Source organism: Triplophysa rosa, linkage group LG1 (assembly GCF_024868665.1).
Source record: "Triplophysa rosa linkage group LG1, Trosa_1v2, whole genome shotgun sequence".
Lineage (NCBI taxonomy): Eukaryota > Metazoa > Chordata > Actinopteri > Cypriniformes > Nemacheilidae > Triplophysa > Triplophysa rosa.
The window spans coordinates 12,130,962-12,158,651 of NC_079890.1; the positions used below are offsets into that span (position 1 = coordinate 12,130,962).

The following is a 27,690-nucleotide window of genomic DNA, read 5'->3' on the forward strand; positions in this document are numbered from 1 at the left end:
AAATTCAAATTAAAGACATACAAGCTGTCAATTACAGAAAACAATCTGTCACAATTCACACATCTTCCTTCGACTTTTACCTTAGGAAAAAAACTCTCCACAACAGCATATTCCTCACATCAGGCCATCAAAGCAAATATATGAGGGGAAACGAGATCACGACGTGTAGCCACAATAACAGATGTAGACTAGATCAGATTTGTGCCGATAGCTAGCAAAGTCTCATTCCATCATGGAATCACATTCACCATGTGTGAATGTCTATCCATATTTAAACCATCAGATATAAGTTCACAAACTTCCACACCCTCCTGCTTGTATTCTCTCTTTCTTTGGATGCTGTGGCACGGCCTATTCGAGGATGAAGCCGATGTGCTGCATTCTGCATTAACTCTGTTTTAGTCAAAAGAATCAATGACTCAACGCCTCGCCAGACTGCACACATGCCTGTACTGACCTTCAACGCTCCCACACCGTCTCTAAAATGATTGTTAAAATGAGATCACACAAGACAAGGAAAGGACCCTGTTCTGTGCTTACGTACACCACATGATGCATCAGAACATTTGACAGCAGCACTCGCAGATTTAGAAAGGAGTGGCTGCTTATTAGGAAGAGATATTAATAGATCAATTTCCAGTTGAATTGAACTCCTCAACAATGCTGCAATACCACAGCATACATCACAAGACCAGAATGACTGCTTATACGCTCAGCGGAAAGCAAAGCCACTAAACAAATGAACAGCACGTTACAGTCGCATCAGCTTCTTGAACCACCTGTGTTTAAAGACAGATCAGCATTCCCACCACGAGCATGTCCCGATTCATCACTGGTGTCCAGACAGCTGAAGATGTGCAAAGCAAGTGGAATTGCCTGCCAGCGATGCTGTAAGACTTAGGCTTAGAATTTTTGGAAATGTCAATGTAAACACAATTACAAAAGCTTTTATGACATACTTACAATCAATGTGTTTCTTTTTGGGTCCACTGACTTCATGCGTCGTGGCCTTGCAGACGGCTTTGCTGATGGCCGACCCCGTCATGCTGTGTTGGGCCGCCGCGATACGATCCGTTATAGACTGTCCTGACATTTTTATTCAGTGATATGTATAATGACCACTAAACTTAACCTGGTCTCACTGCCGAAGGTGTGTTTTTACACTAGAATATAGTGTATGATAAAAAAATACACTAGACTTAATTAGTTTAATGAACAGGCTTGAGACAAACTGTGGCGTAGCTTTTCGAACCAGTCAACTGGCTCAAATGTAGCAAAAAAATTCAGTTACCTAACAAAAATATCTAGTTAAAATGTTGTCACAACTGGATATGCCGTGACTGGTTTTGGGATAAACGGAGTTTTTGTTAGCTAATATTACTGACAAAGCATTTGCAACAAGAGCAGGTACTGATACTACTAAAGTCTGAATATACAAAACAACTGTTGGAAAATGTCATCGCTATCAGTCAGAGCAGCTCAGAGGTTTCAGGCAGAAAATATCACCTGTCAGCCAGCTTGAGCCTCACTAATACAGACCTATGATAAGAAAACACGCTGGACAAATGAAGGACCAGCTCTGTTCTGTTGTGTTCTTCCCTTTATAAATCTATTATTACCCTGGCACTATGATCTAACCAGTCAAGAACTCAGACAGGTTTGCTGGCAAGAAATATGCATAGACGTACAAACCAAACCCTGTGAGACTTGGCTAAGAGCTTTTAAATCGCAAATTTCAATGTAACTATACTAGTAACAAAACGAAACTGTTTGTCAAATCGTGAAGCAAATCTTTTTGTTCACTGACGTGACCAGAAAACAAACTAAACTAACAGTTATTTGCCCAGCCAGCTGAGTAGATCAATTATATCTAAACTTCAATTTCTGCTCCAGCTGTGTTTTATTAATACAAAAATCAGGTTTGTGGCTAAGAATGACGAACTTTAAGTCTACAGTCTTCAAAAATAGTGGTTAAATTTGTTAAAAAAAGAAGTCCAGCGCGCATCCCGAAGAGAACGACTGAAAGTGTTCAGCTCAAGTTGGACTCCAGCCCGGTGAGCCAGCGCGTCTAACCGGATGCCTGTTTGTCTACCCTTCCGTCCCGCTTAAAGTCTCCGTTTGGTCCGCAAACACGAAACGGTCCCGCTCGTGGAGACCCCAAGTTCTTCGGGGCAGATTTAAGGGTGGTATGGCTGAAAACCCCCTGTCCGTCGCTCTTACTGTAGCTGTGCTTCGTCCTGTCAGGTCTCTGTAATTCCGGTTTGGTGAAGAATGCGCTGGCGGAGCCGTTCAGGACAAAATGGCTTCGCTGTGATCAGGTGAACGAAGAGCTGGATTGTGATTGGATGCGAGCGAGTGGCGTTCTCCAGTGAGGCCGTTCATGGGAAATAGCATTGCCACTCTACACGAATCGCCCTCTGAGATTCCCACTGGTCTCTGACAGCTTCTGTATCACCTTAATTGTTTAGGCTATTTCAAGTATTCCCTGATATTTCAAGATAATTCTAATACAAAAATACCTCGTTCATATATGTGATATCGCAATCATATTTCTGTTTAAGTTCTTAAACATTTTATTTTTAAATGTTATTTATTTTCATTGATTTATTTAATTATATGGTTTATTAATTGCCACTTGCCAACAAAAAGGTCACTTACGCCATACAGTTCTATCATTGACACGCTGCTGGCACACCATAGCATTGCTGTCATTTAAGTTCCGTAAGAAACTGTTAAAAATGGGGCAGACCATTTGTACGTTCCACCCTGACGATAACTGTGAATGTTTTTTAAAGCTAGGATTCAGTCTTTAAACGATATTTTGACGTGCTTGTAGGCTAATTGTGTGGCTTCTACATCACTTAAGCTCCAGCTTCAGACTCCACTCTGCGCGAATCGCATGTATCACACGTGAAGATAACGTCACTGTATTGTGACATCTGTCAAATGTAGCAGAGCACGATCGTGTGAAGCGAACGATTGTATTTTTAACAGCGTAGTAATTTTCTTTTGTGCCCGCTTAATCGCGTGTAGTTTTAATTTACTAGCCTATTATCTGGTAAATATTCTAAAACATTCATTATAATTATACAAATCTTAAGTTACTCAAATGCCACGTGCCCAAAAACAGGTCAACAGACAAAAAATTCACACATTCTATTTGTACATTTAATATAGACAAAATCGCTTCATTTTAGCCATCCAAAACGGTTTACATAGCCTAATAATACTACATTGCTAATTACCAATATACAATTTTTTTTTTTGAGGTAACATGTGACCTTCTTCAGCGAAATAAACTCGGTCTGTGTCAAGAGGTTGAGATAAGCAAGAGGAAATGTGTTTCTATAAGGGAAGTACAGCATACCTCCCTTTATGAGGAAGTGGTTTAAAGAGCAAAACCACAATCTTGACATCATTTGGGAGGAGCATGAGAGTATGTCTCATGATGCTAGGATTCGTCAACTTTTTATTTTTAATATTTAGTATGTGCGAGTGTGTGTGAAGCTCAAGTAAGATGTTGTATCTTTCATGTAAAAGCTAATGTAGTTCACGATACTACATTAGCAAGAATGTGAAAGTGTTTATATTAAGACACAATAATTGTTTATAAAGTATTTCCATAACATCTTATCCCGCAGAAATGCTGTAATACAATGTGCACGTTTTAACATCTTGTTCAGCAGAAATGCTTGAATACTTAATACAGTGTGCACGTTTTAAGTGATCTGAACATCTTATGCGACAGCCCCATCTAGAGGCATGCGCATGCAACTATTACCATAGCAACTAGTTCCAGCGGTAGCCCTTGGCAACAGTTGCTTGAACTTAATCATCTCTTCTCCTGAGAGCATGCTACTTAAATAAACAAGAAACGTTGACATGAAAATAGTGTTATGCCAATTCTTCTGATAAATTCTAGGCTATATTATGTAAAATAATTTACCTTAAATGTGCACCAAGTAAATAGAAAATTAGGGTAAATGTTTGTACGAAAAAAAAGTTTCATTTTTCACATTTCATATCTTGTATTTTGTGAAAATTAAACTTATTTTATTACATTTAAATTAAGTCTGTGTGTACTATTACTGATTGTGTTATACCACAGTAAGAGGATTTCTGAGTGTTGTTTATTTTGATTGACAGTCTATTCAGAGTCTTTTAAATTGGTTTCTCTCCCTCAGTAAATACTGGGCCCCAGTCCTTTTCTTCAGCTTCCTGCAGCTGGTCACATCCCTGAATCTGTAGAGGATAACTAAATATTGAGCGCCAAGCAGTTTTTATAACTATGCGTTTTGACATTAATCTTTAACTCATCCCAAACTGAATAGACAGTGTATGTAGGCACTTTCAATAGCCACTACTAAAATATACATAAACAGAAAATACAGTATAACAAACAGAACAATTAACTGCTGATAGACAATGACAGTTGAACTACTCAAAGTGACTAGTGTTTTAGCGCAAAGATAAACCTACACATATACATATAAACACACACCTTTTTTCACTTTTAAAAACAGCTATACCACTCCTGACATGCTGTCGTCCTCAGGTCTAACAACTACAGGCTGACAACAGCCTGTGCAAATGTACCGCAGCACACAGAAGTAGACACTTCCAGACAGACCCACAGTCAGAGCCAAAAGAATGAGACTCAGGTATGATGGCCTTGGTTGGTATACAAAGTCAGGGAACATGTCACTGTCCATTACTGCAGGTAGTTCAGATTTCTGGACTGGAAAATGTACAAGAAACACGTTCCTTGTTTACTATAAGGCAATTGCTTCATTGCATACATTCAAAAAAACTGATATGTTCAACTTAATTAATTTTTTTATGTCAACAGGTTCCACATAACTGGATTACGTTGAATTTAAGTAACATTATCTATTTCAGTAAATTTAAGGTACTTACATAAAGTTAATGCAATGTTGTTTAGTTGAATCAGATTAAGAGTCTTGTTTTTGTTTTAAATCATTAACTTGATGAAGTTCAATAATGCTTAATGTATATTTTACATTTCCAATATTAAAACCCAATTTTCTCTAATAGTTTATTCAATGAAGGCATCTAAGAATATTAAAATCCAATTTTTTCTAATAGTTCATTCAATGAAGGCATCTTTTATTTTATACATTTTTATTAATAATCAGACAAAACTTACATTGTCTTCAATGAGAAGATATTAAGTTAAGAGAACTCAACTGAAGTTGAAAGTTAAAATTCTAACCGCCCACTACCTAACCAAAGGCAACGCATTTCTGAAACATGGTAGCCACAAAACTCAAAAATATAACAAACTCTTCAAAACCTTGAAGAAAATGAACATTAAACAATAACAAGTGTTTCTTTTTACAAAAAATACATAAAATAACACAAATAAATCTCAAAATGCAAAATAAAATAAATCTCAAAATGCAGTCGTACGCAAAGCATCATGGGAAATATAAGTCCTCTGCCCAATTGTAAAAAAATTATATTAACACAACACGACTCATTTATGTTGTCCCAACATGAATGGATTCAGTTATATGACTAAACAAAGAAAATCATGTTGTGAACAAATTTGACAAAAGTTGTGTTGATTTAACTTAAGTTAGTTAAGTAAATTGGACAAGCAGCTAAAATCTTTTTTTGAGTGTTGATATACTTAAACTACAATTATAAGGTCATCTTATTAATGTACTTTTTGTTTTTGCATATTTTACCATGCATACAATGATATTGTCATTATTTTAGTATAACATATTTTTAACCTAATTATAGAAAAAATAAAAGTACAAAACAGTACCAGACAGTTCCTAGCTGATTAATAAAAACTTATAAAAACAAATTTGAGAGCTATTGGGAATACTCACAGAATGAAAAGAAAAACAGATAAACACATACAAATGAATTATTTTATTTTCCCTTAGACAGTCTCCTACCTGAATTAAATGGGAAAATAAAAAGCCCCCAACCCCCCCCCCCCCCACCCCTCCACTGCAATTGATCCTTATAATTCCACCTTTAAATACAGGAAAAACGAATTTATTAAAATAAGGAAAATACAGGGATCTATTATGAAACAACAAAAAATACTAATTGAAATTACTCGCTGAACCACGTTTGACTGTTCTGGAAAAAAAATCCAAGAAAATTTCCCGGTGTCCTACTTACCAACTCTATCAGTTTAAAGTTGGTTTTCAGGAAAACATCTTTCACTGTCCTTTCTCAGTTTTTCAAAGATGTTTGGTCGCGGACTTGCGGTGATTGTTATCCGTAAACTGGTAACAGTTTTCTGTCCACCGTGCGCTTTTGGAGAATGTGCTTTGATCACTAAATAGCTAACGCACCATAACGGCATCGCGTCTGCTGTAGCGCCAGAGGAGCAAAATCATTGCTGCTTTTTTATTTGAGTATTCTACACTTTGTGATCCATACTATAGCTTACTCGCCCTGTTACGGATGCTCACAGACCTACAATTATTGCTCAAGGCTGGCTGTACGCCACTTTGTGTGAGACGAAGTCGAGCCCGCGATGCTCTTCTCTATAAACGCCTGCAACTCATATTGTTTCAAATGATCACATGCAATTAGCCTACCTCACTCAAAAATCATAGAGCTTTCACCCTTACCGCCCAAGCTGCATAATAACACATTTTCCATAATTAGTGTTTTGTGAGGGGGCGGGGCTTAAATTAATTAATTGTTTCAATTACATTTTAATGTCTTCATAAGGCTACCCTTAGGAAATGTCACTTAGACACGTTTTTTGGAAAAAGCAGCAAGACCAAAATTAGATCAAGGAAATTATATTAGGCCTACATCTTGTTATACAAACAATAAAAAGAAAGGTTGTTTCTGTACTGTTCTTGCAGGCAATATATCGATAGCTGCGTTTACATGGACCAATGTAATCAGATTAAAAATGCAATCCGAATGAAAACGCTCCATATAAACACGTCAATCAGATTAAAAATGCCCAAACCGAATGAAATTTCAGTCGGATTGTAAGGGGTGGTTTATGCCGTTTGTAATCCGCTTGATAGGACATGTAAACACTTGATCAGATTAAAAACCGAAGTAGGAAGTTTTGCGCATGTGCAAAGACGACGCTGGCTCGTACAGACGTAATGGCGTATAACGCACGGAACGGAGCAGCTGTTGCTAAAGAAACCAAAAACCATAAATCTGACAAAGCGGTACAAATTTCCATATGCTTGTCATCTCTAAATGAACATATTAATGTTTCTATACATTTAAAATGTCTTAACTGTTTCCCTGGAGTGAGTTTTTAACCGCAATTTCTCAGATCCTTTTTAAAGCACGATACATTTGCAGATGTACAAACATACTCTAGGCTAAAATATCTAATCATAAAATTTCATCAGTAGGCTACCGAACATTTCTTTTATTTATCGTTTACTTATGTGCTTTAGGATTAACTGTTTTTACCATGTTAAGTCGCTGTAACGACCTTGCTTCATTGATATGTAGACATTATGAATTGTAGCCTACATTATTATGCTGGTGTCTGTGACATAAAATAAATACATCTGTGCTTACAACATTGTTTGAGTAACCGTTTTGTGAATATTGTAATGATACCCGCGTCCACCGCGCCCGACTCTGTTTACCGTTAATGCAGATATATTAATCCGCATATTATCACTTCTAAAGTTCGGTATTAGCTGTTGCTAAACATTTATTTAATTATTGTCTGCCTGCAGACGCTCTGGTGGGTCTTGGTACTTTTGTCATGGTTTTACCATGGTAAAACCGCATCGGATGTGCTCGTGCTTCATTGGCACGAGACATTACTCTGCCTTTATAAACTGTACATTTTTTTCGTGCCGTTAAATAAAATATATACAACATGTGCTTTAAAACACTGTTTTAGTGGGTATGTATGGGATCAGAAGTGTTGCAATATTCTGAATAAATAAACTATGATCCGCAAATAAATATAGAGAGTTTCACAAACATTTTTTAAATCCACATATGCTCAAAAAGCGAACCATAAATATATGTTAGACGTTCCACAAAAAGAAATGGAATTCACAAATAAATACAATGAGATTTGCAAATAAAAAATATTTACAAATTTATTTTAATGGCATTTATTTGTAGATCACTTTCTGCACATATGTGGATCGCTTTCTGCACATTTGTGGATCGCTTTCTGCACATTTGTGGATCGCTTTCTGCACATTTGTGGATCGCTTTCTGTGCATTTGTGAATCGCTGCACGCATTTGTGGATCAGTGCACGCATTTGTGGATCAGTGCACGCATTTGTGGATGGCTCTCTGTGCATTTGTGGATTTTGAAACATTTCTAACGTCAAGACGTGCACACGATCCACAAATAGGTGGACTCCGCCCACGATCTAAGCCAATCGGGTAACTTCCGCTTTCGTTGTCCAATAGGGCACGTTCTAACTTCAGCCAATCACGTTTTGCTCTGCACTAAGATTCAGGGAGCTAACATGCTAACACTTTCAACTATGTGCACTGCAGCTTCTCTCACTAAGACAAATTCCTTGTGCATAGAGCACATTTGGGCAATAAAGCTCCTTCTGATTCTGATGTATGTTCTTTGCGTTATTATGGGAAACTTTATGTGAGCTGTTCATATGATAGTAAATGTATTATAATACTACAGTATTTCTATGTGGGGAATTGTGGACAGAATTGTCCCACATGGTCATCTTGCAATATAGCCTACTTACGCTGCTACCACTATAAAGACAACGCTTACTATTGTTGATGTTATGGGTAGTGTTTCTTACAGTGATCATTTTTGTCATGGCAAAGAGTTAGACAGTAGCCTATACAGAACAGTTTAGCCACAGCAGCAGAGATCATTCAGGAATGGGATAAACAGAGACGAATGATTAAATTACATTTATTTTGAATATGAATGACATAGAAATTCACAGTGCTGATGATTTCCTCCACGTTAATTCTGCCATCATATACTGGTAGTACACCGACAGCTGCAGCGCATTGCAATGCAAACGTTGCACACATTGAAAGGAGGCACGCGCTGAGTGTCCGGCGCGAACTAGCTGCTTACCCATGCAGTATCGGGGAAACAGATTATATTTTATCGAATGCCAAAATCGGAATTTATCACTTTGATACATAAAGACAATAAAACGGCTGGCTTGCAGCAGACCAAATCAGTCCCCAGTCACCGGGATTGTCCAACCCAGTCCGTGCACGCTGTTATCAAGTCATAAACGTTTCAGTCGTTTGTTACTAACATATGGACAATGCATAGAAACACAAACAATCATTACTCAGTAGTATAAAGAAGAGGCCATTCGCATTTCTTAGTATATCACGCATTTTAGACCACTACTAGCCGCCATGTTAGCTCCCTGAATCTTAGTGCAGAACAAAACGTGATTGGCTGAAGTTGGCTGAAGCCCTATTGGACAACGAAAGCGGAAGTTACCCGATTGGCTTGTGTAGATAGTGGGCGGAGTCCACCTATTTGTGGATCGTGTGCACGTCTTGACGTTAGAAATGTTTCAAAATCCACAAATGCACAGAGAGCCATCCACAAATGCGTGCACTGATCCACAAATGCGTGCAGCGATTCACAAATGCACAGAAAGCGATCCACAAATGTGCAGAACGCGATCCACAAATGTGCAGAAAGCGATCCACATATGTGCAGAAAGTGATCTACAAATAAATGCCATTAAAATACATTTGTAAATATTTTTTATTTGTAAATCTCATTGTATTTATTTGTGAATTCCATTTCTTTTTGTGGAACGTCTAACATATATTTATGGTTCGCTTTTTGAGCATATGTGGATTTAAAAAATGTTTGTGAAACTCTCTATATTTATTTGCGGATCATAGTTTATTTATTCAGAATATTGCAACAATTCTGATCCCATAGTATTGAACAGGTGAACACTTGTGCAGTGTGCGCATGTCAGCAGATTATATCGGATTATAAACTTGTCATGTAAACACGCAGATCAATCAGATCACTTGATCATTACCTTTCATGTAAACACTACATTCAGATTGCACAATCTGATTAAATTCAATACGATGTGTCCATGTAAACGCATCTGATGATAGCCTAAAACGCATGCGTAATGTGTCTCAAGGAATGTCAAATAGCAATAGGGTGTTGGATTGAAAAGCAGCTGCGAGGCTGCTTACATTATGTGTGCTGAAACGAGAATAGGCACAGTTTCTTTAAAATTAAAAATCATAAAAAAGAAATTTGAATTTGAAAAATAAAATTTTATTCACGATTATGTGACGTCATCTGGGATGTCACAGAACAGATAGGTCTAAACATAAAAGATGAATAAAAGAAAATGGAGAAACTGTAATTTTTATATTGAAAAACTTGTTTAGCTCAATTTATTTTAAGGCACAAACTGTAAAGTCTTTGCTACTGAAAATGTTTCAAAATTGAATTAACATAAAAATTGAATTGACATAGGCTTTCAAGAAAAAAATAAGAATTTGCGTAATTGGACAATTGGCCTCCCCATACAACACACAAATACACAAACATTTTTATGAAAGACTATTTTTTGCAAGGTTTTAACAGACACAAAAAATGGAGGCAAATGTGCATACATTGCTATTCTCAGGAAGTACAACCACATGAACAGTTTTGAGTCTAAAACAAAGCATTAATCAGAGAAAACTTTGGGTAAATGCTGCATGTTTTATTGATGACATTGTTGGCACTTGTAATGCAAAAGCATGTGAGTGTTAAAGCTTCATGGTCTCGTCTTTCCCACAATGGCTTAGTTCAGCACAAACTAGGCCAAACAAAGGGTGTGACCGTTTTCTCTCTTGCACTTTTCTCTATTTTTTACCGTCTCTCTCTATAATTCACTGTGGGGTTTTCTGCTGGAGTGGAATTTGGTGCAAACAGAGCAGCTAGGGCCACTGCGCTCTTGCAGGTTATAATCAAAGGCAGGCAGGATCAGTACACTGGGGTCTGCTTCAGCTGGAACCTCCTCCATGTCAATGGCCATGATATTATTTACAAGACACATGATGGCTGCATCAATATTTGTGTTGTCCTGTGAAAAAGAGGAAGGAAGGGCATGAGTACAAATGTCTTTACAAATGTGTGCTCAAGTAGCTGAATTACAGCCAATGATGATGGTAAAAGATGATGGTCTACAATACGTACCTTGGCAGATGTCTCGTACCAACCGACAAAGCCGTGGTCCCTCGAAAAGTTGTCGAGTTTAGGCAATTTAGAACATAAACCGTATGACTGTTGTTCACACTTGTTGGCCAACAGAACAGCTGGCAGAGGACGTCCATTGCCAAGGGCAACTTTAGAATCGAGATCCTTTTTCCATTTTAACACAGCTTGAAAGGTGGAAGACCGGGTCATATCAAAAACCACTAGCGCTCCTACAGCCTCTCGGTAATACACACGTGTCATGTTGCCATACCTCTCTTGTCCTAAAAATAAAAATAGAGTGGAAAGGAGTTTTTGTGTAATTTGTCATCTACTGTAAGTCATTTCCTTTCCTCAACTTTTGCAGTGCAGTCCATTATGCTATCCTCCAGCTTCTCTGAATTAGACCATGTTCAAGAGAAAATTAATAAAACACATTAACAATAATATAATAATATAGCATCATATTCTAAAACTTTTTCTGATAGAAATACTTATTTTATTAAGATTAAGTTTTACCTAACCCTAACAAGTTGCTTTTCATCAGATGGAGTATGCAGTCCAAGTCATGTTGAATTAAATGCTGTGTGGGAATTTATTTCTTGGAGCTGGTGTGTATTTTTGTGTTTGTGTGAGCGAGAGCAAATGTTTTCAGTGTTGGCAGCCAGACGGTGATGTGAGCACTCTCACATGAGACCAATATAAGCACGAGATCAGTGAATCTAAATACGAGAAACACATTCCTATCCCTGTGCTTTAATTTAATCTGAACACAGACAGCAATTCATTGTGAGGTCACAACCACACCAGCTGAGACCATGTGTTAAACAAAGCACAAAGAGTATAATGACATTTGCCAAGTGCTATAAAAAATAAGTCCAGTAATCTCTTTTTCGTCTTTTTTTATTAGCCTATTTGTCATTATTTGTAATAGTTGTTAATGTCTATCAATTATTTCTAATTAAGGACAACACTTTTGCATGTCATGTGCTGTGAATGATAAATATGAAGGGCAGTCTGGTATCACACAGTTTTTTCCATATATCATACACACATCATTGGAGCTATACAGTAAAACAAGAAAAGAAATACATATTTTTTATAGGTTTTATATGTAAAAGTTTAATAAATGTATAAAGGATAGTCCTATTGTATATTCATTATTTTAACTGCTCAGCATTTCTACATATTTAACCAACTTTAAACCCTTTAACTTTTATGCAGTTCAGAAAGAAATCCATTCCAAAACAAACTGTTTTTAAATGAATGTTTTATAGAATACGCAGTTATGCTCTAAATGATGTAAAGAGGTGGTTTAGATGAAGTGTCTACAGAGACACTCTATATCATTGCATCAATTTATTTTGTATTTATAAGCACTTACAGTATACATTCTAAAAATTACAACTGCAGGACGTTTAGTTAAAAAGTTTTGCATACTCACCCGCAATGTCCCACAACTGCAAACGAATGACAGTACGGTGATCCCAGTTCAAGACTTTGAGAGCAAAGTCAACACCAATAGTTGCGCGGTAATGTTGAGAAAAAACCTGATGAACATAACGCTTTATAATCGACGTTTTCCCCACACCTAAATCTCCAATGACAAGTACTTTGAGTAACCGCTCCTGCTGCATTTCAGCTGTCTAAATCCTTACTTTAAAGTCAAGTCCAAAAAAGAGTGAAACGTATAAAACAAAATTAACTTTCTGCTACAGAGGCTTTTGGCAGGATTCTCTACATTTTGGTTGTCGGTGATAAAATGCAAAGAAGAAAACAGTGCGTTTTGCTGGAAAGAGGATGCGTAAATGCTGTCCAATTCTGCAATGGTGAGTTCTCATAAGCGTCTACTGAGGTGGGACTTTTTTATCGCGCCGTGGATCCGACAAGTAGCTTATCAATCGCCTTTCAAACAAAATAGGCTAACGCAAACCGTTTAAACTTAATCTAAACTTTAAAATATAATACAGAAGAACAATGTAATCTATCGTTAACCTCATTTGTAAATCGCTTTGGATAAAAGCGTCTGCTAAATGACTAAATGTAAATGTAATCCAGTGATCTAGAATAAACTACATCTCCCATACTAGCCTGGTCCGGTTGTCTGTTCGTAAAACGTGAAATAGAGGGCACATACATTTAAAAAACAACTTTATCAACCTAAGTTTAAACACGTGGACAAATGATCAAAGAAAACAAGGCAGTTATTATAACAAATGTAGGCACTTTGTAAACAAACCAAGATATTTTTTTATTTTTTAAGCTACTTTTAAGGAGGTGAGACGTGCGTTTGTTGGTCGCTGCTATTAGGAGGATTGTGGCGCTGGTGCTGATGTGGGATGAGTCAGGCTGTATGATGCTGCTAGTGTCGCTTTCATTTCATCAGCACAAAATATCCAAACATTTCTCAACCTTCCAGACCTGAAAAATAATATGTCAGACATGTGAGATTCTCTGACTTGTGTGCGACTTTAATGCAGACAGTGATCATTTCAACATCACGCCGACTCATCTTTAACAACATCCACGCAAAGAGACCGCCTACGCGGCGCAGTTTGCGCCTGTTTGTTTTTTTATTTCCGGATGTTTGATTATAATTCGGCTTATTTTGAGTATTATGTAAATGGTTAATTCTGCCATTTCGTTCAGCGGTTTCTAGTGAGGTTTTAACCCTTGTACGACAATGGAATCTGCTGTTTGCCACCTCTGAGCCGAGCAAACAAAAACAATGTAAGTAAAGTGTACCGAATAAAGAATCTGCATATATAGCCTACTTACAATGTGTGGTTGCCGCCTCTGTTTGCAGAAAAGGCTATTAAACAATATGTGGTAAATTTAGGAAATAAACCAGTAGGGATGGCAAAGATAGGCGATAGCCATGCTGTAGCCTCTTAAAATCAAGGGAGCAATACAATCTTGGCAATCGAACAGAAATTACACATCGAGTCATAATACCTATAATGGCTTTATTATAATTACGTATTTCTAAGAACATAGCCTACACATAGAATGTGTGATAACACATAGGCTACAGTATGAAATAAAGAATGTGGTTGTATGAGGGAAGACATTAAGTAACCAGTAGTAAGGGATGTGTATCTCGGTCATAACTGAGATGCTCACTCAATTACTATTACATCCTAAGATGCTTAATAGATGTTTAAATAATATTCTCTTAACTAGGCCTAAACCTTCGGAGTCAATGTGCAGTGTAAGCATTGTAGGAAAATGCTGTTTTTTTCTATAGCATTTCAGCCATGTTCTTGTAATGTTGACAACCTACAATGTATTCAGAAGAGGTTACAGAAGAATTACAAGTTTTTACAAGATCTCACTAAATTTCTAAACTGGGACTTCATGATGATGTAAATTATGCCTAAAATAGCATTTCTTAGGAAAACAAGCAATGCATAGTGTAATTCCCAACTATTTGTTTTTTACTTTGGCAGATCTGAATAATCATGGAGGCAATTTGGCTTTACCAATTTCGACTGATTGTCATTGGGGACTCCACTGTTGGAAAATCGTGTTTGATTAGACGATTCACTGAAGGCCGCTTCGCACAGGTGTCAGATCCGACCGTCGGGGTGGACTTTTTCTCTCGCTTGGTGGAGATAGAACCTGGGAAACGTGTTAAACTGCAAATCTGGGATACAGCGGGACAGGAGCGCTTCAGGTACTGCAAGCCTACACACCTTGAATTTTGTTTCATGAAACCTTCATGTACAAAAGGCCAATTCTGTTTCTCAGTAAATATGTTTCATAAAATGCATTAAATGTAGAAAAGCTGAATTTTAAGTGGAGGAGTTAAAAACAACCAGAATCCATAAAGATGTATTTGAAATCTATGAATATTTAAATAATAGTTTTTTGCTTCCCCCAACTAAATACACTTTTATTCTAGTCATTTTTCATTAAGTCATCAAGCTTAGCTGATCTGGAATCTTTATCTGTCCACCATAATTGGTGTTTCCATGGTAACCATGTTGATGCATCTTTCCTTATAGCTTTTATTTTGGATGACATACTGATTCATCTTTATTTACTTTAACTGAGTCGTATTTATGAATGAATGCAGTCCATATACATCTTTGCATTTTTAAAACTTTCACAGTAAAGGTAAATATTTGGTGAACCGTTACCTATTTTTTACTAACAGGCCACACAACACCCTTCACAGGTCACTGTTCCTCACATCATTTGCTTAAGCAAACTCCATGCTCATATCATTTGTACACATTATTTTATCTCTCGATCGCTTCCCCTCACTCCAATCTAAAACTCTACACGCTACAACAACAAAAAATTCTTTATAATGCATGTTTGTGGTCTGTTATTCCTCAGGTCAATTACCCGAGCATACTACCGTAACTCTGTGGGAGGTCTGCTGCTCTTTGATATAACAAACCGCCGCTCTTTCCAGAATGTTCACGAGTGGCTAGAGGAGGCACGTAGCCACGTACAGCCCCACAGCATTCTCTTTCTGCTCGTGGGTCACAAATGTGATTTGGAACCACAGAGGCAGGTAGGCCGCCAAGAGGCCGAGAAGCTAGCGGCCGCGTATGGCATGCGGTATGTGGAGACTTCTGCACGTGACGCCATTAATGTGGAAAGAGCGTTCACAGAGCTAACAAGGGACATATTCGAGTTGGTGAAGAACGGGGAGATTACCATCCAGGAAGGCTGGGAGGGAGTGAAGAGTGGGTTTGTACCAAACGTAGTGCATTCTTCAGAAGAAGTGACAAAGGGTGATCGTCGTTGCTTCTGTTGAATCCGCAACCGTACCGCTTCCTCCAATCACAGGATCCGTCTTCAAGTCCCTGATGATGACATCATTATCCCTTTCCTGCCTGCTGAATGCCTAAAGTCCCACCATGCTGTTTGTCCTTCACTTTTCTATACTACTTTGCTCATTTCTCCGATCACACAAGCTTGTGACTGGGCGAACAGAACTCTGTAGTGTTAGACTCCTGACGGTTAGTCAAAATCTTTTCCTGACTCCCATCCTGAAACAATGACCAGTGACCAAACAATGACTTGCCTGTATCTAAATCAATCATGGAGCCACGAAAGTTAAACTTCCCAAATGAAGATGTTCACAGTATCAGGTTTACTCTGGTCCAGGTGTCATGGGAGATAACGGATTAAAACAAGCTGTATATGCTGACTTCACTGGTGCAGGCATACGCGTTTCGGATGACTTGAAGATCTCAGACCTGAACAATTTTGATTGCTGGCGGTGTAGTGTGTCTCATAATTGACTTTAAGCTTTAAGGACAAAAGAAAGAGAGATGTATTGCAATATACTTAATGAAAAATCCTAGGACTGGACAAACATGACCTGCATTTTTTTACAATTATTAACAAGGCAATGCGAACTAAATTGTCAGTTATCAAAGTGGTTGTAAATAATTATCAGCAAGTGGTATGAACGTCAATCATATCAACCCAGAGGTACAACATTTTTGTTGTATTGCTGTTTATAGAGGAACTAATGGAAGTCTGTGCATATGTGCAATCCACGAATGGATTATTCAACATACTAACATCTCTTAAAGTATAACACAATACCACAAAGGCCTCTGATTCTGACTAGAATTATAAACAAACCTTAATCTATCATATTAAGGTACATCTTTTCCACCTTAATCCCAAAGAGTGTTTCTAATGTTATAGCTTGTGATTGTACTAACTCGTGTGAAAAAGCAAGCTGTTGCTTTTCTGTTTCCAGAGCTTGCATTTCCATGTATTTAACAATTTACGTTATTGTCCTACGCAATTTTACTTTTGAGCCTATCTGCCGAAACTAGGTAACTCTGCAACTGCCTTCAAATTTAATCAGAGATGTCTAAATACTATCCATTATTGAACATGATTGGCCAAGCCGTTCATGTGTCACGCTATTGGATAGTAATTGCCATTTATGAAGTGAATGGAACAGGGTCTCAGGGAAGGAACAGAGAACTTTGGGATGACTTTACAATTCACCACCTCCGTGTATGCTTTTTGATGCTAGTGTGGTTGGATTTGCAGTGACTGAAGTACAAATTCTACTGTTTTAATGAAATTGAGACACCCTGTACCTCTTTCTCAAGGGAACTTGAAATATATTACAGATTAAAGATGTTAAAAACATTCGGGTTGTATGCAATAATTTTCCAAAATTTACTCACCCAGAAAAGAATAATAATTTTAAACTTCACAATGGAGTCACCTAATATCATCTTATCAGTGTTGTTCCAACAACCGTACGGCAACAGAAATGTAAGACATACAGTAGACTTAGCCATTTCCCAGACAACATGATTGCTATAGAAGAAAGTGATAGTATTGCATGCACGTATTTAAAGAGGTGCACCCATCAAAGCTCATTCATCTCGCTCAGCAGCAGAACCTCAATCAAGAGTCATTATAAAGATATGCAGATTAAAAACACAGAGCATCTCATTGATTTTGTGCCTTTCCCAAATCGCTTCATTATTAGTTCCTTGTTCAGCGTTTAATGGATACAATATGACAAATAAGTACAGATGAAAGACCAGGTGAAAAGAACAGGCATCAGACGTGGAAGAGTGAAAGAAAAGGAAGAAATAAAATGTCCCTCCTTATATTTTCATGCTGCATTCTGAATGGCCTTCTCACCACAATATGTTAATTCCACAGAAAGACCGTTTAAGAAAAATGAAATCTCAGACGTTTACCAAATAACAAATGAGAGCAAAAGGGGCACAGAGGAAGACAAATGTGTGGACTCTGTGTAGAAACCCCATCTAAAACACAGCTAATAATTACTCAAAGAAAACAAGAAAACTGTTGTTATTACTTTTGTTTGATGTTTTTCACCTTTTACTTGAAAAAATACTTTAAAAAGTAATAAATCAATAGATAACAGTTGGCGTTGGTGCAAACAGATACATGAGGGTGAAATTTCTGAAGGATTTTGGGTGGGGTAGGACCAAACAAAGTCTCCTCTTCTAAGACCGCTCAGCAGACTTGAGGAGATTGTCTTTGCTCCTTCTCTTGACGTCCCAATTGTAAACACGTGCCATGTCTGTGAGAGAATTGGTGAAGGTGGATCTGAATGAACTTATAACATCTGCTTTTTTAAATCCAACAGCTAAAAGAACATGTTACATTTGACGACTATTTGCAGACTATCAGAACACATAAAAGCTAATTGATTTCCAGTATGGGTTATAAAATGCACTGGATTAGAAAATATGAAATTTTCTTTTTGAAATGCTATGAATTCTTCACAGGTTTTGTGAGATTCATTTTAACAAGACACAGAGTAGGTGACAAATTTTATATCTGAAAATGTAACGATTTAAATGCAAATAGATGCACTGAAAAAAGCAATTGCAATTACAGGTATGATAGGCACGACTTGACCTATAAGAAGACATACAGATCTCAGTCATATTAAATATGTTAAAGATGGGGTAACATGCTTCTGACTTTACACTGTTAAACGTGCTGGCTTCTCATGGTTAACATGGTCAACTTGTTAAAAATGAATTGGACGTATAACGTAGTATTTCTGTGCTTGATGCACTCCCCCAGCACTCCAAGTTGTTTCGTTTTTCGTAACAGGGATCCTATTAGTTTTATTGGGCAATACTCCCGGAAAAGCTCGGCAAGGCGAAAGAAATAGACTGCCCACGCGCCAACCAATGAGTGATGGTAAGACCCGCCTACCATCAAGATTGGCTGCACTGCGTCAAGATTGGCTGTGCTGTGGGCCTGCACCTGCAGTTCGTTACTCTTGCAATAGTGAGAGAAGTCGGTAGTTTGTTTGTTCACAGCAATTCAGTGATGGATGTTATATAAACGGTGGATATAATGCTGGATTTGGAGATCGTTTGAAACAGATAGATGGCGCTTTCCCAGTGCTAAAAGATGCAAGACATGAACCGCACACGGTAAGTGAAACTAAGTCATATGTCTGTGTTTTGTTGGCAAAACTGTGTGTGTTACCCCATCTTAAATAACAACAAAATACTAAAAAAGCCATATTCGCCAAACCTATTTTATATCAGATGAGATCCATCCGAACAGTAATCAGGATTTACACACATACAATGTGCACATCATTATGGAAAATACAGACCTGTTTCCATTTTTGGCATAGTTTAAGGATACTGACTTCAGTGGTTGTGAACTGGTCTCGGAGGAAGTCCAGGTCCTCTTCTAGAGAGTCCAAATTCCGAGAAGCTGTCGCCAAGTTTTTCTCTAACAGTGCCTGGGCCTCATCGATGTCGTACTCTAACATTACATTTGCCTGGTATGCAAAAAAAGATTCAGCCCATAATTAAAGTGGTGTCATAATTCACTCATACTCAAGTCATTCTAATCACACCATTACTTTTTCACATGGAAAGGGGAAATCTTAAAGAATATTCACACAGCCGTTCTCCAAGCACCAATAGCTCATAGTGACCACGCCTGTAACTCACACAAAGTTACATAAAAACAGAAAATGTTATATGAAAGCTCTGACTTGTTGCATAGCCGGTTTGACGTCAACACCAACTGCTACTGGCTCTCACAGCTTGTGACAAAACACCACGCCAAACCCGTGGCATATGTGGACTTGAATCACAACAAGTGAATCAATAATGACATAATTTCAAGTCTGCTTCACATATGGCAGAACATTTGTAATATAACAACAAGTTATACTGAGTTTTTTTTATGGTGCTTTAATAGTGTTGTCTTTTCACACCTCAGACACGGTCACTCGGAAATGCTGTTGTATAGAAAACAAATGCATAAAGATTCTTCAAAAATCTACCTCTATATTCCATGGAAAAAGAACAGCATACATGTTTGCAATGACAAGAAGGTAAACAGATAATATTTTTTTCATCTGTTTGAAAACTACAGTGATGTTTAACGTAACAAAACATTAAACACATTGTTTGTGATACAGTTGAATTAGGAGCAACGCTAACTATGACTAATAACAACAGCACATTCCTGCTGTCCAAAGCACAAAATCTCTTTGCAGTATGAACATCAAGGCTCCAAACATAAATGCAGAACTATTCTAAGTAAGCCCATGTCACAACTCTAAAATGATGCAAATGGATATACATTTGAGAAATAAGTTGGGTAGGTTTTTAATCCACCAGTAAACAATTGGATCTTGAGAAGCGACCAACATGACAAACTGTTAGAGAAAATGGTTTGGAGTTATCAGCCAAAAGAGGAAGTTGTGTCAGAGGTGAAGCACGACATTTAGCCAAAAGATTAAAATGAAAAATATCTTCAATTAAATATAATAGGCAGGCATGTTTTTAAGAAGTTAAAAATATGTTTTTGTTCCAGTTGTAAATACAACAGAAAAGCATCACTTACCCCAAGCCACAAACACACTTTATCTGTGGGCGGGACTGAGGCCTTGCAATAGACATTATCAGCCAACAGAAAATGTGTCTCCATGGGATTTGTAGTGTCCTATGATTGTACATAGAAACATAAGGAAAATAGAGCAAGCATGAAAGACAGAAGGAGAGAATAAAGATGACAAGAGAACAAAAATGTCTTTGCTCTCTTCAGTATACATATACCATAAGATAAAAAGGCATTACCTTCTTTTTCTGCATATGTCGTAAGATTTCTAATGTCTGTTTGATTTGTGGAATCTGGCTTTTCAACCTGAAAGAGACAAATGTCATGCTTCTTATATCAAGTAAATTCTTTGTTTTAAACAAATTTTCCGTACCTACTATAACCTAGACAGAAGAAAACAGAAGCCAAAAATAGTTGACAGTGATGCAAGGAAACTTGGTCAATAATACAGGTGTATACATAATAAACTAAAGGGCCCTGTATAACAAGAGAGTCGTTTACAATTGACAAAGAAACAAAACTACTTTCTATCATTGTATATTGTATGAGTCATAATCAAACCTGAGTTTTTTCTGAGCCAGATTAAGCTCCATGTATTTATATTTCTGATATTGTTCATCCAGCTTTCTCAGCACAGCGTCTGCTGTGTCATTGCCAGGCTGTTTCATGAAGGCATCCACATCTTCCTACAGAAAACCACAGAAAAAATGTTCAATGTCTCATCTACAACATCTAAACAACCCTTTTAATCTATTAACTATTTAACCAGTCTTCATGAATGAAATCTTTATAATCTGGCACCCAAAACCCACTTCACATTCAAGACACGAACAAGCAATGCGTGCAGCCTTATAAGGAGACGGAGCAGGGCGCTTTCTGCCTAAGAAAGGCGATTAAAGACGGAATAAATATCACACAGCCTTGATTAAAAACAATAAAGAGTACGAACTTGAAAATCAATCATGTATCATATTTCCACTGACCACAAATATTGCTTCGGGGATTCCGAGGTGTTTTTTCTTATTTGCAGCTCCTGCATTGCCACTCTCTATGGTCGTCGCCATTTTGGAGAGACTTACGGCTCTTCCTCTTGACGCACGCGCATGCTGCACTTACACACGAGCGATGCCTGCATAATAAAAGTAATGGGCATATCCTGCTAACGGCGAGCGAGTGGTGAGTTTAATTGGCCCTTTGCTTATGAAGACGTGTTTGAAAATATTATGTGTTCAAATTGAGAACCACTGCCTTTTGTACGCTTTGTAAAACCACCGCCTTTTGTTTTTGTATTATTTGCAATTTAAAGAAATAACCAGCAGGTGTCAGTGTTGACTAATAAACTACACGATAACCAGCATCAGGCACCGGAAGTTACAATTGTGCTTCAATCAGAAGTTTGATCTCATACGTTTGCCTCGAAATTAGACATAACCATTTATATTCAAAATGTTATTGTATAACATTTATCAAATTTAGACTACTCCCTAAAACTCTGGTAGCTCTGCCTCCAATACTGGCTCTCCTGCAACCCAGATAAGAGGGTTATGAGGTATAGCAGATATAGATTAAGTATTCTCTTTAGCAACATCTCTTTAATTATCACCTATGCATAGTTTTGTTTTAAAAATACTGTTGATTCAATTAGCCTTCCACTGACTATTTTAAAGCAGATATAAAGTGATAAGCAGGAATAGTAATGGGACAGGTAGTAAAATGACGCGTTACCAACGCTGATTTATAAAGTCAGGGTGATGGAGATTAACCAGGGACGCAAAATTAGTCAAACCATGTCTGCTTTGTCCTAGTGTTCGATAATAAACAGTTTTTATAAGTACATTTTTTAAATTACAATACATTTAAAGGGGGTAGACATTTCTAGGTGAGGCCGTTAGTTCATTGTTCAGACTTATTCATTACAGACAGTCGACAGGTCTGCGCGCTTCTCAAATTAAATTGGATGTCATCTGCTCAGTCTATCACGTTAATAGACCCATAACAAAGACCATTTCACTTACACCTCTCGGAGACGTTTGAAAACACACACACCGTAAACCCTGAGCAATCACAATGATTGACTGGTCTGTTGTGCTGGTATCAGTGCGCAGGGCAGTGTTTTCAGGCCCAGTTGTTCGTCAGAACTGCGTCAGAAGCGATGAACTCACTGGAGAGGAGGAGGAGGGGGAATCGGGGTGGCGTCGCTTTTCAGGCATATTCATAGCGCAGCGAGTATCAGCACTGGGCGGGTGTGAAGAAACCTCTCGGAAAGGGCTTATTGTGCATATTGTGTTTTAAGGAATAAGAAAAAACAGGCATACATTTTTAATCTAATACAACCATTACATTATTTAGTCTGAAGCGTGAGGCGAGTGGAGAATCGTGAGAGGCAGCGGCGGCATCTTTTCAGTAGCCTTGGACAGAGCGCGCATTTACAATGGCACCAGTGGCGTCGGAAGAAGCTCATTTCAGTAAGTAAATAGGATTTGTTTATCGATTACATTTTTTTTAAACGTGACGAAACGCAGGTTTTGCCTGATGCGCTGGCACAGTCATAAATAGGCGCGTGGTCTATTAGTAGACTATGACATCACTGTGTGAGAATGTCTGAAGCGAGATAAAAAGCGTTTAATGCTTGCTAACCAGTTACATAAAAATAAGTGAACTGTTTGTGGGATTAAGACAGAAAGGCTGACAAAGCTCCATAGCAACTTCAATGAAGTGCTGCACCCACAATGAAAACGGAAATTTCCAGAGAGCAAGACACTACTGATTACAACATGAATATAGTTTGTCAGATTTTTACAGCCAAATCGGAATGTATGTGTAGTTTGTTTACCTACAGCAATTTATATATATATACTGTATAATTGTATAATAATAGTTTGGGGCATTGTATTTCTGTTTTGGTGTGAAAGAGTGTCAATATTATTCTAGTTGATATATTAGTTAACTTTTAAGGTCATCCTCCTGTTGTTTTTTGTGTTTACTATTATTTTAATCTTTTTATCTCTTTCTTCTAATGAGAATGACTAGAGACTCGTTACAAAGGCGACAAATATATTTATTTTATTGGTATTTTGTTCTGAATTTCTTCTTTTCTACATAGCGGAGGTTCCTGTGAGTGTGGCTATAGTGAGTGTGTTTAGCCTGGTCTTCAGTGTCTCTATCTTTGCATGGATATGCTGTCAGCGCAAGGCCAACAAGACCAGTACCAAGACCCCACCCTATAAATTTGTTCACATGCTGAAGGGGGTCGACATCTATCCTGAGAGCCTAAATGGAAAGAAGTTTGGAGGAGAAAAGACACCAGACAATACCCATGGAAAACAGACCCTCAGTCCCACTAATGGACGACCAGATCTCCACCTCGACCTGGAAAAGCGAGATCTTAATGGAAATTTCACCTGCAAGCCACCAAATCTCCAGCTGAAGGTGCGCAGCTCCCCAGACCTAGACATCCCATCCGTTCAAGCAGGGTTTGGGCAGGGTGGTAATCAGGAGGCTGGTACTCCAGAAAGCAGCGTTTCCAGTCAGACACCAACACCCGCCATGGAGAAATCTCAGGATAAGGGTGGCCTGGGGACGCTCTCCTTCTCCGTTGAATACAATTTTGAGAAGAAGGCATTCATGGTTCACATCCAGGAGGCCCATGGATTGTCTCCCACTGATGAACAGTCGTTGACCTCTGACCCTTACATTAAGTTGACCTTGCTGCCCGAGAAGAAGCATAAGGTGAAGACACGTGTTCTGAGGAAGACTCTGGATCCAACCTTCGACGAGACTTTCAGCTTCTACGGAATTCCATATGCACGTGTTTCCCAGCTGACTTTGCACTTTATGGTGCTGAGTTTTGATCGTTTTTCACGTGATGAAGTAATCGGAGAGACCCTTGTTCCTTTGACTGACGTTGACCTCTCCGAGGGGCGGGTCCTCATGAGCCAGGACATTATTAAAAGGAATGTCAGGGTAAGAAGCATCGCTTTAATTCACTTTTTTTGTTTCTGTTACAATTAAACGTACACTGTAAAAAACGGAAATTTTCTGGCAGCTGGGGTGCCAGAAATAAAAATAACTGTAAAATAACTACTAATAATTGAATAATAAAAAAACATGAAAAATCTGTATAAAAACGGTAAGATTCCATAAAATTACAGGTTTTTTACATTATACATGGAAAATCTGTAAAAAAAAAGAAGAAAAAAGTACCGAAAAATTCTGTAAAATTACGGGGCTTTTTTACAGTTGATAAACACTACAGTTCATATATGTGTCTTAATGGAACCTGTCAGTATACAAATACATAAAACTAAACTGGCTTGATGTGTAGTGATTATGAAAAAGTGTTGACTATCAAGTGACCTATTTCGATGCTACAACTATTGCTTGTGTGATATATGAAAACATAGAACTGCAAATTTTGCTTTAGATTCCATACACAACTCTATATTGTGGAGTTACTCGGGGCAGTCGTGGCCTAATGGTTAGAGAGTCGGACTCATGACCAGAAGGTTGCCGGTTCGATTCCCAGCCTTTGAGCAAGGCACCTTACCCCTACTTGCTCCCCGGGCGCTGCAGTGATAGCTGCCCACTGCTCCGGGTGTACGTGTGTTCACGACTTGCTGTGCGTGTGTTCACTACTCTCTGGATGGGTTAAATGCAGAGGTCACATTTCGGGTATGGGTCACCATATCTGACTAATAGGTCACTTTCACTTTTATTACAGACAAGAGGACAATCAATGGTGTGTGGGTGTGTGTTTGTCCATAGGGGTCAATAAAAACGTCTACCACCCATTGAAAAGCACTGGGTCACAGGTTCTAAATATGGAATTATGCACCAATGGACCACATGTGCCTAACCCATGACTCTGCAAAGATTTAGAGATACCAATTTTATCTATTCTTTAGAAAAGGTGAACTTGCTTGAGGGCTGAAAGACCAAGTACCTGATTAAATTAATACCTCCAGGCGTTTCCATGCTATATCATCAGAACGTAGGGCTAAAGTCATCGTTCTACACTAAAATTTAGTTTTGACAACACAATTTCACTGTTACGCAGAATAGAATTCGCTCCATTTGAGCTGAAAGGAAAGCTATTATCTTCCAGTGGTGACTGTGGCCGCATGCGGTTAAACACAGATAATTATGCCTCATTGGCAGAGAGACATTCGGAGTCACTGCCGTGGCAGCAACGGAACCCTGCCGATGGGTTGCCAAGGCAACATGCTGCTGTGTTCACACATAATTGGAGTCATACATTGGTGTTGTGCCAGGGGAATGATTCACAGTCAGTTTCTCGTAACATTAACGTTTTGAAGTTGTCCTCCCTAAACGTCGTCATTTGCCACACGCTTCCATCATAAGAGAATCTCATTCTATGAGATTCATTCATTCTAAGAGAATCGACTATTCAGAATAAATACTGAATTTAAGGGTCCTGAGCTTAAAGCTAAAATGTCTTTATTCTCTTTCTCTTAACATCTGTAGAACAGTGCAGGTCGTGGTGAGCTGCTTCTGTCCCTGTGTTATCAATCCACCACCAGCACTCTGACTGTGGTGGTACTGAAAGCGCGTCACCTGCCCAAGACCGACGCCAACGGACCCTCAGGTGAGGTCATAGAGCACTGTGAGTAGAATTACAGTGGTCATTAATGGAAACTATTGAAAATCACGGTGATTGAGACAGGGTATTTGAAGTCTAAGCTTAATGCCATGACCCCTTATTGAGGAAGGTCAATAGACCATTCAGTTCATTCCACACCATGTTTGTACACATCATCCTAGTCCCATCCACATAGTCCGTTCAGAAGACGTGATCTCCCACTGCACAATGTATCGTTTCCTCTGTATCTATTGAAGTATTGATCTCTGTCTCACTCTCTTTATTTCTCTCTCTGCTTTCATTCTCAGAACCTTACGTGAAGGTGAACTTGTACCAGGGAAAGAAGCGAGTGTGTAAGAAGAAGACGCACGTAAAAAAATGCGCTCCTAACCCCGTCTTCAACGAGCTCTTTGTTTTCGACCTGCCCTCAGAAGATGGTCTGCGAGCCACCAGCGTGGAGCTCCTCCTTCTTGACTCCGACAGGACGTCCCGCACACCCGTCATTGGCCGGCTTCTACTCGGCACCTCCTCTCCTGGCACCGCCGGTGAGCACTGGCGTGAGATATGCGATCACCCACGGCGACAGATCGCTAAGTGGCACGTGCTGTCCGAAGACTAGCTCGGTTGGTTGCCATGCCAACTGGAGTCCAGGAACTGTCATTAAAATTCACGGATGAGTGGGCGGGACTTAAACTTGACACAAGTAATTTCCTCTGTCCAGCAACTTATCTCAGTAGTCATATCATTGGGGTGGGGCGTCTACTGAAGGGGGAGGCACCAGCTGATCCCATTAATGATTCCAAAGACTGTCTCTGATGCCCAATGATGCTTTTTCTTCATGCTTCATTCAAAACCTGATTGATCGCCACCTTGTGCAGTACCGAATGTCATTAACGTTGCTATTGCTGTTCTTCTCTACTCACTGTTAATAATAGTCCATCATGCGATACAATATAAGAAAATCCTGGGAATGTGATTATGTAAAATAACTGAATGATCTTTTTATTTTCTAAAAAGATGCTTTTATTCTTTATTTATTTAGTGTAAATTTAGTTATTCACTTGTTCTTTTTATACTTGATTTGTTGACTTTGTTGTTGTTTTTTTGCCTGAATACATTTTGTAAATGGCGTGGGTGGAGCCTAAATTAGGCACAGACAAGCAGAGGTTAAGGTGATATGGCAGAACAACTGCACGAACTGAACTGAAGAAAACCGCATGCAGTGTGCGTGTATGTGTACGAATTTGAGCGCGTGTCTGTATGTATCTGTGTGTGTATATAAATGTGTGTATGTGTGCTTTTGCAGTTCCAGTGGAGTAAGAGGATACGTTTTTCTCTTCGCTGTGAGCACAATGGTGGAAGTGACGTGTATGTCTTAATATAAAACATCCAGGTCTGAGAAATAAATGTCTCCTTATGTCATCATTCAATAATTTAATCTAAATTTATTTGCTTATAGCTGCAATCTGGTGGAGCGAATTCTAATGTTATTTACTGTGATGACTATGAGTCACAGGCCAATACATTGCGAGATGATGTCATGGGCAAATATCTAACGTCCTTAAATAA

General features: G+C 38.4%; 5 protein-coding genes across 13 annotated transcripts in view; 2 read left to right on the top strand and 3 right to left on the bottom strand.

The window, feature by feature from the left end:
• The window catches only part of si:ch211-200p22.4 (phosphatidylinositol-binding clathrin assembly protein), a 59,142-nt gene extending 56,854 nt beyond the window's left edge, over nt 1-2,288 (bottom strand). For 7 of the 9 annotated variants that reach the window (XM_057347518.1, XM_057347509.1, XM_057347478.1 and 4 more), the window contains exon 1: nt 964-2,287. In XM_057347518.1, the coding sequence (XP_057203501.1) occupies nt 964-1,093 (130 nt within the window). In that variant the 5' untranslated portion in view covers nt 1,094-2,287. Of the gene's footprint in view, nt 1-963 lie in introns of all 9 variants that reach the window. The other 2 variants (XM_057347486.1, XM_057347469.1) reach the window with 1 other exon arrangement.
• An 8,008-nt stretch (nt 2,289-10,296) lies between these two features.
• Nucleotides 10,297-13,092, bottom strand: zgc:162171 (uncharacterized protein LOC565931 homolog). Its single transcript, XM_057339640.1, has 3 exons — nt 12,613-13,092; nt 11,172-11,452; nt 10,297-11,058 (listed from the first exon to the last, which is right to left on the bottom strand). The coding sequence occupies exons 1-3, from the start codon at nt 12,803-12,805 to the stop codon at nt 10,858-10,860; spliced, it is 675 nt and encodes a 224-aa protein (XP_057195623.1). The 5' UTR covers nt 12,806-13,092; the 3' UTR covers nt 10,297-10,857.
• A 402-nt stretch (nt 13,093-13,494) lies between these two features.
• On the top strand, nt 13,495-17,217 carry rab39bb (RAB39B, member RAS oncogene family b). Its single transcript, XM_057341652.1, has 3 exons — nt 13,495-13,898; nt 14,618-14,844; nt 15,513-17,217. Exons 2-3 carry the CDS (start codon nt 14,630-14,632, stop codon nt 15,937-15,939), a joined length of 642 nt encoding a protein of 213 aa, XP_057197635.1. The 5' UTR covers nt 13,495-13,898; nt 14,618-14,629; the 3' UTR covers nt 15,940-17,217.
• A 170-nt stretch (nt 17,218-17,387) lies between these two features.
• On the bottom strand, nt 17,388-21,623 carry vbp1 (von Hippel-Lindau binding protein 1). Its single transcript, XM_057341664.1, has 6 exons — nt 21,506-21,623; nt 21,084-21,208; nt 20,762-20,828; nt 20,529-20,627; nt 19,311-19,449; nt 17,388-18,219 (listed from the first exon to the last, which is right to left on the bottom strand). Exons 1-6 carry the CDS (start codon nt 21,584-21,586, stop codon nt 18,143-18,145), a joined length of 588 nt encoding a protein of 195 aa, XP_057197647.1. The 5' UTR covers nt 21,587-21,623; the 3' UTR covers nt 17,388-18,142.
• Nucleotides 21,624-22,685: 1,062 nt separating this feature from the next.
• On the top strand, nt 22,686-27,563 carry syt4 (synaptotagmin IV). The gene is made up of 4 exons (XM_057346498.1): nt 22,686-22,987; nt 23,626-24,485; nt 26,007-26,127; nt 26,430-27,563. The coding sequence occupies exons 1-4, from the start codon at nt 22,954-22,956 to the stop codon at nt 26,738-26,740; spliced, it is 1,326 nt and encodes a 441-aa protein (XP_057202481.1). The 5' UTR covers nt 22,686-22,953; the 3' UTR covers nt 26,741-27,563.
• Nucleotides 27,564-27,690: the final 127 nt, after the last annotated feature.